Below are 9,910 nucleotides of genomic sequence, written 5' to 3'. Positions count from 1 at the left end.
AAAGGGGAGGGGAGGGGGCGCGGGGCGAGTGGGCTTCCTATAATTACTATTATCAATTTGCCCGAGTGTGCTTCATCCGGGGGCTGCTTCGCGTTGTTTGTTTGTTTGTTTCCTCTGGGGAATGGGGTTGTGGGGGGTTGGGGGGGGTGAGACAAGATGAGAGCGAAAGAAAGCCTCGCCTCACCCCAAGTTCCCGAGCCGGGCTGAGGACTTTTCCGAGGAAAGGGTCCGCCTAGCCCTGAGTCAAGCAGCCTTACTGTACCGCCGTGTGCATTCCCTCATACGGTCAGGAGTTATGACTCATTTTGAAGATGTAATTCTTGTCTCTCTGATCCCCTCGCGGGTGCAACACAGCAAACAGTAACAAACACAAAGCGCCTCGGGGCCAAGGCTGGGGGTGGGGGGCGGGGAGGGGGCCGCCGAAGTTTCGCTTTGGCGTTGGGGGGCGCGGATGGGTGCTCGCCGGGGCCCTGGCCCGGCTCCCCTGGGCGGCCCGCGCGCGTTTCAATGGGCGCGGGCGATGCCCACATTGTCGCTGTGTTTGGTTGCTAGATCGAGCCTGCGTGCTGCCGAAGCAGGGCGCCGAGTCCATGCGAACTGCCATCTGATCCGCTCTTATCAATGAAGCAGCCGATCATGGCGGATGGCCCCCGGTGCAAGAGGCGCAAACAAGCCAATCCCAGGAGGAAAAACGGTAAGAAGCGGCCCGAACCAAACTTTTCCGGGCCACTCCGCGGCTGGAGACCCGGGGAGAAGGCGGGGGAAAGGGAAAGGGAGCCGAGGCGGCGGCGGCGGCGGCGGCGCCCGGGGCTCGCGGGCGAGCCTCTCTCCGTGGCCGGCGCCGCAGCCCGGCGCGCGCGGCGACTGGACCCGGGGAGTTGGGGAAGTGCCGGGCAAAGTGAGCGCGGGGCGCCGGGGGGCTCCGAGCCCCGGGGTCCGGCGGGGGCCCCGCGCCCCCACCCCCGCCGCCCCCTCGTGCCCCCGCCTCCGCCCTCCCTTTGCCTCCGCCTCTCGCTCCGCTGGCGCCCGGTCCGCCGGGTCCCCTGGCCGGGCTGCGGGAGCGTCCGGCGAGGGCAGGGCGGGGGCCCGGGCGCCAGGTCGTGCAGGATCCCGGGGCGGGGGGCGGGGGTGGCGGAGGAACTGCGAGGGCGGGAGAGGGGGCCTGGGGCTGCGCCTCCGCGAGGCTTAAAGTTTCTTGCCGGAGTGTCGCGGCCGCCTCTCCGTACGCCAAGTAACGGTCCGCGGGCAGCGGGGCCCGGCCGGGCGCGCCCCGACCTCGGGTGGGAGGGACCCGGCCGGCCCTGCGCGGGGTCCGGCGGGGTCGGCGCGGGCTCGGGGGTGGGTGGTTCCTCTCCAGCGGGCTCTGGCCCCACGCCGGGGACTGGCGGAGTCGCGGAGAGCAGGGAGACTTTTCTGGGCAGTTTTCTACATGGTCAGGAGGAGCCCGTTATCCAAGCTGAGTCAGGAAGGAGGAAGGAGATGGGGGTGCGAGAGGGACACACCGACCAGAGGTGGGAGATTAAAGGGGTGGCTGTTAATAAAGTCCGTCTTGGAGAAAGGCAAAGAAGGGATGAAGAGAAGGGGGGGGGGGGGGAGAGAGAGAGAGAGAGAGAGAGAGAGAGAGAGATCGACCCCCTAGGTATTACCCCCGAACAAAATCGTGGGAATAAAAGAGAAAAGTGATTGGCAAGAGCGCAGAAGGCGCCTGGGGGAGGGGAGAGAGCTGGGGACCGGAGAGGGTGCCCGGGGTAGCTGACAGAGGATACTGAGTTTGAAAAGAAAAAAAACCAACCCCCCAAAACAAACAAGCGAACTAGCGCCAGCTCAGACTGGGAAAGGAAACTTCTCGCTCCCTTCGATCTCAGCTTTATCACCCGGCGCGGGGCCGCGCTGACGCTCCGGAGCCGGACGTGGGGACGCGGCGCCAGCCCGGCCTCCGGCCTCCCGCAAACGCAGCCCGCACCTCTCGTGGACTGCCCGGCCCACTTGGAGCAACTTTCCTCTAGAGAGGACAATTGTGCGCGCCCCCGGCCTGCCCCGGAGCTGCGCGGCGCAGGGAGGGGGCGGCCGGGGGCGCAGTGTGGGGTGCTGGAGGGAGAGAAAACACAAAGACGAGAGAATTTTGATTAGAGACAAATGATGCTTCTCTCTCTGTCTCTGCCTCTCTAGGGTGTGTGTGTGTGTGTGTGTGTGTGTGTGTGTGTGTGTATCTTTTGCTTGTTGTGGTGGAGGTGTCGAGCCATATGGGGGAGTGATAGAGGAATTTTAGTCAGAAACTGGTCGTTACGTTATCCTGCCTTTTCCCTTTGTGCTGCCTTTGATCTATTTGCTTGGCTTAGTATTAAAAAAAAAAAAAAAAAAAAAAACAAGTACAATAATATATTCTGAGCTGCTTCCCCAAGATCCAGTTCAGGCTGCCTCTTTTTAAGTCAGTCTCTCCTCTTCCTCTCCCTCTCCCTCTCCCTCTCCCTCTCTCTCTCTGTCTCTGTCTCTGTCTCTGTCTCTCTCTCTCTTAATTTAATTTTTTTCTTCATTCTAGTATCTGGCATTATTTAAGGTGGTCCTTACACAGGAGACCTCCCCTTCCCCATCTCTGGGCAATTTAGTAGACACTAAAATTATACCTAATGTCCCCCTCTTCTCTCTTGTGTTTCCTCTGTTCCTTTTATTAAATGTTGGTTATTGATTTTCTAAAATCAATGTCTGTTGTGGGGCTTTTTTCCCCCTCTTACAAGTATCTAAAGCACGGTGCTGATCAACTGGATAACAAAAGCTTTGTGTCAAGGAGGCTTTTTTTTTTTCTTATGTTAAACAGTCATTTTTTTTTTTTCTGAGAGAAAAGAGAATGAGATATAAAGCAAGGTTCCCAGAAGTGTTCTTTTGCAGAAGAGACTATTTAGAATGTTTGTTTCTGCTTTCCTGCCTCCTCCCACCCCCTTCGGGATTTTGCCACCGATGACCAGCCTGGCCCCGGCAGTGAGGTCAGGCCAGAGCCCAGGTCTGGGGAAACAGAAGGCTCCAGGCTTCCTGGGAACCTTGAGGGGTGGGGGTTGGCAGAGAGGAAGGCCTGCTGGGGGCTTCGCAGGTGAAACAGAGTGCCAGGGAGGTGCTCAGCTGTGGACACTGCAACCATATCCCCTCCGCCCAGCTAGTAACTTGGGAGAAGCCTCAACACTCCGAAATGGAAAGTTGAATTGCAAATTTTGAGGCATTTATCTCAGACCTTACATACTTACCAGCAAGCCTTCCATTGCTTACAGCTTCTCTAACTTTTACTACCTGTCTCTTTTTCCAAATAATCTGTGTAAAACATGCTGTGAATTAGTTACTTGTCAGTGTTTTTCCTTGGGTTTAATCTGACTGAGCAAAATGCCCTGGTTTAGAGAAGCAGGTAGAAGAGTTTTCTTCCCCCGTTTTCATTTTCTTTCTCATCAAGCACATATCCAATGCCTTTCCCTTTGGGAATTGCCAGGATTTATCTGAACTGAGTGGATTTTTCTTCTTTCCTGGATTCATGGAAAAGATGTCACTTTTGAGCTTGTGTCTTTGCTGATAACACTAAATATGATGATGCTTATCAAAATCATATAGAAATTCCTGGAAAGGAATAATGGCAATACTAATCACAGAAGTAAGAAGCTGCAAGGAAAAAAAAAAAAGATGGTCATCCAGGAAACTAGAATGACACTTTATATAATTTTAATGAAGTCAACAATGTATATATAGACGGAGGCGACAAGAAGAAAAAACATGTAAAGCAATTGTGTGTGTGTGTGTGTGTGTGTGTGTGTGTGTGTGTGTGTGTTTGAAAGGCTGGTCAAGAACGTGAGTTAGAAGACAATGCTGTACACAATTATTAAAAAGCAAAGGAGAAGGAGGCAGTTTGAGGGTAATAAATGTGCAAAGAGAGAAACAAGAATCTAAAATCCAGCCTTCAAGATTCTCAGGCCAGCAAGATGCTTGGCAAAGACAGTGCCAGGGCCAAATGAATCCATAGCTGACAGTCTCCTTTCCCCCACATGGAAAGGATGAAATCTCTTCCCAGAAAATAAGATGTGCAGGAGGAAAGGGGGAGAGGGGTGAGGGGAAGGAGGCAAAAAGCAAGTTGCCGGCAGACAAGAATGTGTGTCAGTTTCAAGAAAGTTCAGTCAGATGATCTTCAGTCGCCTGACTCACTCTGTAACACTTTCACTGAAGCTGGAGAGGAGGGGGGAAACCCAGCCCCCCTTTTCCATCCCCCTGATTATACCCCACTATCTCCACACAGCCTTGGAGACAGAAATGAGCACTTGGAGCGGGAGATGCCCGGCTGTTGCCTACCACTGGCGCGGCCGGGGTTGTAACTTGCAAAGTTTGTTGCTTTAGCCCCTGATTGGGGCTTCGGCTCCTGGGGATGCTCCGGCTTCCCTCCTGCCTCCTGAGGAGCCTGGAAGATGGGCCAGCCTCCCCAGCCCACTGCCTTCCAGCATCAGCCTCTGAGAAATCGCACATACACATGCAGGTTGTGACAAAGATCAAATCTGGAAACTACTTGCTTCAGAGAAGGGAGTGAAGCCGTCTTTTAAATGAAAACTGAATTAGGAGTGGAGGGGGAAAGGAAATGGAAGAAAGAAGGAAAGAAAGAAAAGTTAAATTTGATTTGTCTTCAAACTTTCAGTTAAAGGGTTGGGGATTGTGTGGGGGAGCGGGGGAGATATTTGCAAATGCCTCTGGTCTCTGATTTCCAGTGGTAAAGACAAGGGATAAAGTTGGATGTTTTCAGGGCTTTGGACCCTAGGGGAGAAGCAATCAGATGAGCAGAAATGATTATCCTTTTTTAAGATAAGCCCTCTCTCCTTACCACTTCCTTAAAGGGAGTGGAGGCGCTGGTGGTGATGCTTAGAGGCAGCGGAGGACGGAGAAGTTGCTTCCGTTTCAGAGATGCTTAAGTAAAAAGGGAAAGAAATGCATGGAGCCCCTTCTCAAGGATGTGGCTCCTGTCTGTCCTCTCCGAGAGGTGAAGTTGGGCTGGGGCTGCCTGGAGTCAGAGCCCCTTAGTACACACTGAGGCAGGGAAGTTTCCCTCGGATTACAATCGCTTCAAACTTGGCTATCTTTGCAAGTGGGGAAATCTTTTGCAAGTAGCTTGCTTCACAGGGTTGATGAGTTTATAGGGAGACTGGTTTTGCTGATTCTCAAAGCACTCAAAGGCAGTTGGTGTGGCAGGTACCAGTACTGAGGGCACTCCAAAGATAGCTATCTCCATCCTTTTCTCTCTGTGGAGATCTCCATGCAAGTTTCGTCATGCTGCACACACACAAGACTGGGGGCTATGTATCTAGACTGATCTATTTGTTTTATTTCGGTTTGGGAAAACTAAGTCCACTGGGGTAGAAACATGCCTGCTTTCGTAGCAGAGCCACTAGCCTGCTGGCACCCACAGTGGGGCACTCCACCAGGGGTAAGGGCGGGCTAAGGATTTTAAACTTTACATTGTTCTTCTGTTGCCAAATAAAAATAAATTCATGTCTTCAAGCATTTATTTCCGAATATGATTTGAATAAAGCCAAGATTAAAGTTCCCTGCCAAACTGCTATGTCACATGTATGCGATGCTTCCCTCCTTGGTGGCTTAATTTGCTCAAAGTAAAGAAAATTCCAAGAGGTTCTTGAAGCCCCTAATGCCGTGTTAAGGATATTTCCTTGGGAAAATGTATGTCTACCCTGAAGGTAGGGAAGGACGGTGTGGCCAGCTCCTAGCATTGCCGCGTTTATTCTAAGATGTGGGAGATTCTTTTCCCTACAACAGTTTTTGTCATCTGCATTCTTCCAAGGCTTTTAAGGTGCATTTTCTTCTGTGTGAAAGGGAACTCTTTGTCCTTTTCCTCTCCAGCACCGTGGCTTCCCAAGGTAGACACTATTTTGTGCCTGTCACAGAGAGAGGGAGTGCAGGTTTGCAATGCTCACAGACAATTGATTGTCTGCCCTAATGTGTTTCATTTACATGTTTATAACGTCAATGGTGCTGGGGTGTCCACTGTACCATTCATTCCCGCATTCCCACAAGGGGGCAATTGTCTGAATGGCCAAGTCAGACACCTTTTTGATTGCTCTTTGGTTGTCTTTTTAGAGCAAAGAAATAAAGGAGGAAAATCTGTGATGCAGAAACACTAGTTGAAAATATACAGAATTAAATGTCACCACAAAAGCAGATGTTAACATAAGCTCAAATATGCTTTTTCGCCAAGATGTGAAGGTTGAAAAAAATAATTCAGAGCAGAGGGAAGGATGATTTAAAACCAATAAATATAGTCCTCTTCCCCCCTCCCAATTTCTTTTCTTTCTTTAGCAGTCGGAAGATGAAATGTGATTTTCCTTTTCATTTTTAAGCCTTGAAACATCTAGGCACCTCCCCATTATTTGTATGTTTGCTGTGATTTGTGAATTTTGTGTATATTTACATAGCTCTGTTTATACCAACAGCGTCAGCTTACCACTTGGAAAACCTATTGAATGACTATTTGGGCTGTGGGGAGTGTAAACTTTTAAAAAGTAAGATCCAAGTATTTCATCAAGCATTTTTTAAAAAGGAAAGCAGTAATAATCAGAAGGCTCTATGGAAGTCTTTGCCTTAATAGCTATGTGCCAAATACTTTTATCTTGGGTGACAGTCCTGTCAGAGTGAAAACTCTCAGGAAAAGTGTAACTAGTAGTTACAAAGTAAATAAAGAATTTCGTTTTAAGGTGTTCTGTATTGTTTTTATACTGTGTGTGTGTGTGTGTGCGTGTGTGTGTGTGTGTGTGTGTGTGTGTTGTCTTGTGTTTCCTCTGAGAAAAGTGAGAGGAAAAGCCATCCATGTGTGTGTTTTTGGCTTTTCTCTTCATTCAGTTCTCCCCTACATATTATGCATATATGTATCACACATGAATACATCTGCTTAAAAAAGGAAAGATTTCACAGTTCAGATGGTGCCTTGCTGGTTCATTAAGGTAATACAGTTATTAGAAGTTGGTCTGATTTCGCGTGTGGTCCATAAGGAGAGAAAATACTAACTCTTGTGTCATCTGGTAGGAGGTAAATAGGGTGGGGAAACTTTAATAATTTTGTAGTAAATTAGGGAGAAAAAATCGCTAGTCTGTGAAAAGATTTTTGCCTCTCCGGGAAGACACGCACAGTAGCTGCACCGTTAGCTGAACCCCTGACACGGCGGTCTTTTGAATGCCTTAGGTATGATTTCACTTTCGCTCACATCAATGCTGACCTGAATGCCTTTCATATCTGATCCGCTGTGTCTCTCCCAGTAAACATCCCCTGAGGGGAGAACAAAGAAAGGAGCTCTTCTTCTTCTTAATCACAATTCAGCCCTTTCACCGCCGGCAGGCTCCATTTGCATTCTGCCACAGAAAGCCAAGATGAAAAGAAAGAGAGAGAGAGAGAGAGAGAGAGGAGAGAGAAGAGGAGAGAGGCCGAGGGTAGTAGCTGAGTAAAATAACTTAGGTGTTTGTGGCTGTTTGTTGGGCTTTCCCTGGTTACCAGCCTTATATAGTTGATGCTTGACCAGGCCTTGTCCCTCCTGACAGGCATATAGTGTTACAAGATGGCATGTCTGTACTATTCATGGCCACCCGCTCAACACTTGAGGTAAAAAGTGTCAGAGAGGGATCAAATTCTCTCTCAGAAGCCTGTTAGACTTGGGGTCAGGTGTGTGGACTTCCCATCTTGAGTGCTGCCTACTATTTGGCTTTACTTATTGTTTACCATCAGACCAGGGAGGTAAAGGCACTGGGGGGGGGGGGGGCGCAGCTGGAGGCTGCTCTGGAGGAGAGAAGGGATAAAGTCTCCCAAGGCCCTGCTCTGGTTTCAGGGATGGGTGTCTGGCCCAGAGGAAAAAGGAGAAGTGCTTACACCCAGCCTGAACACGCTGATAAATCTTCAGGAAAACTGGAAAAGACTTTCCCATTTTTTCCCCTGACTTTTTATGATAATTCATATTTTCAAATGAAAGGGGAAAAAAGCCAAGAAAGAAACTCTCAAATGAGCCAAAAAGGAAAAAAAAAATTCTCTGAAAAGAATTTTAGGGGGAAAAGTTGTTCTATTTTAAAAAGCTTTGAGGGCTGTAAAGTGCCACGTTTTTCACACCTTCTTCATACTTTTTTTTCAGATTTTTTTAGTATGTTTAACATTTGTGAGATGACAGCCTTTTTGTATCTCAAACTGGATGCTTCAAGATTTGTAGGGAGGGGTTGGTGGTATTCACGTTCTCCTGAGAGAGAAAGTTTATGCCTCAAGGGCTCCTTCTTACTGGGAACTGTTTAAACCCTTGCAGGCGGACCTGTCAGGTTTTACTGTGTTATTTGCCTCCATTTTCAACATGCAAAAGTAACATGCAGTTAATGGTATCGGAACGAGACCACAGCAAGAGCAGAAAGCTCTCGTGACAACTTTTCAGCTACATTATCTTGCTTCTAAACTGTCTTGTCTTTTTTTTTTTTTTCCTTTCTGAAACCAGTTTTAGATACCAACAGTTTTTCAACAGATAAAGTACGTAATGCGCGTGCGCGCACGCGCACACGCGCACACACGCACACGCGCACACACGCAAGTTTAGGAGTGCAATCGCTTCGAGTGAATAATTGGGAATGGGGGCTGTTCTGATAGCCATGGTGCGGATTTCACTTATAAGAGCAAAACTAGCAGAGATATTAGAAGTTGTACATGAGCATGTGACAGAGATTCCTGATTTTTTTTTCTTTTTCCCAGAAGATTTACAGAATTTACAAAAAGAGATTATCCCTACACCTTCCACCCCTCCTATCCACCCCCATGACCCAAGCAATGAAGGATTTAGGCAGATTTACTTCAGTAAACACCTTTGGACACTTGGGGGGAAAGTGGGAGTCTGTTTGCAAAAGGAGGCTTTTGTTAAGTGAGGTACCGGGATAATGCTTTACCAGGCAGCTGTGATATTAACCTACCCAGCAATGCGGGAACACTCCTTAACTCTTTGAGTGCCTGGCCCTTTGCACTCAGCAGATAAAATCCTGGCTCTCCAAAGACACTCAGAATTCTGGTTCTCGCAGTTTAATATTCAGACAAGTCTTGTAGACATGAAAACTGTTCAAGCTTTTAAAACAATGTGGTTTAATTAGATGAGGTGGACTTACATTGCTCATAAGCCCTCCAAATGGTGGTTTATAATTGGCAAGAAAAAAAAAGGAATCAAGGCAGCACATTAAAAATTCCAGGAAATATCTTTAGAAAAGCTATTTTCATTTCCAGCTTTTAAAATATTAGACTATGGTAGCTAGAGGGAATGAAGCAGCTGGGGCCTCTCTCCTTACTATAAAAGACACCAGAAGTTTGTGATGAAGAAAGGGGCTTCAGCTCAAAAAAGCTGTAAGAGGCCAGTTGGGACAGTGACACTATCGCAGCCCTCGCATCTTTTCTAGGGGGAAGTGTTGCCTATCTTTCGGAGCTCGGAAGGTCATGTGAACCTCAGAGTCAGGGCCTCAGGCCGACTGTTACCAACGTGAGACTTGCCAAAGCAAGCAGAGAGGCATTTATAAGAGGAAGGAGTTAATGGTTATTTTTTGCTGGGCACAAGAATAACTTTACAGGTGTTGCATTTGGGCTTAAATAAGATTGCCTTATTTAGTTTCGAAAAAGAGTGTAGGTGTCAACGTTCAAGCAGCCACAAATGTGTGAGAAAGTAAAGGGTATGAGACATGACAGGATTAAAGGTGTTTGCTATGTTGTTACACCGTGTGTCAGGCTGCAAGCTCCCTTTGTCACAGCCTCCTGGTGATTTGACAGCGCAGATCTACTTCCCTTCTAGGTGAGACAGCATTTTTTAACTGGAGTTATAAATATGGTACACCCTTCGAGTTGCACCCTGCCTCCCAGATCCACGAATCCTATTTGAAAGCATCTT

The 9,910-nt window shown here is 48.4% G+C and overlaps 1 protein-coding gene across 2 annotated transcripts in view; it reads left to right on the top strand.

Annotated features, from left to right (window-relative positions):
• The first annotated feature begins 450 nt into the window (after positions 1-450).
• The window catches only part of ZEB2 (zinc finger E-box binding homeobox 2), a 131,583-nt gene continuing 122,123 nt past the window's right edge, over positions 451-9,910 (top strand). The window contains exon 1 of one of the 2 annotated variants that reach the window (XM_040474988.1): positions 451-694. In XM_040474988.1, the coding sequence (XP_040330922.1) occupies positions 622-694 (73 nt within the window). In that variant the 5' untranslated portion in view covers positions 451-621. The remainder of the gene's footprint in view (positions 695-9,910) is intronic. The other variant, XM_040474989.1, reaches the window with a different exon arrangement.

Source organism: Herpailurus yagouaroundi, unplaced genomic scaffold (genome assembly GCF_014898765.1).
Source record: "Herpailurus yagouaroundi ecotype Mexico unplaced genomic scaffold, PumYag 140, whole genome shotgun sequence".
Taxonomy (NCBI): domain Eukaryota; kingdom Metazoa; phylum Chordata; class Mammalia; order Carnivora; family Felidae; genus Herpailurus; species Herpailurus yagouaroundi.
This window is presented reverse-complemented; position numbering and strand designations above follow the sequence as displayed.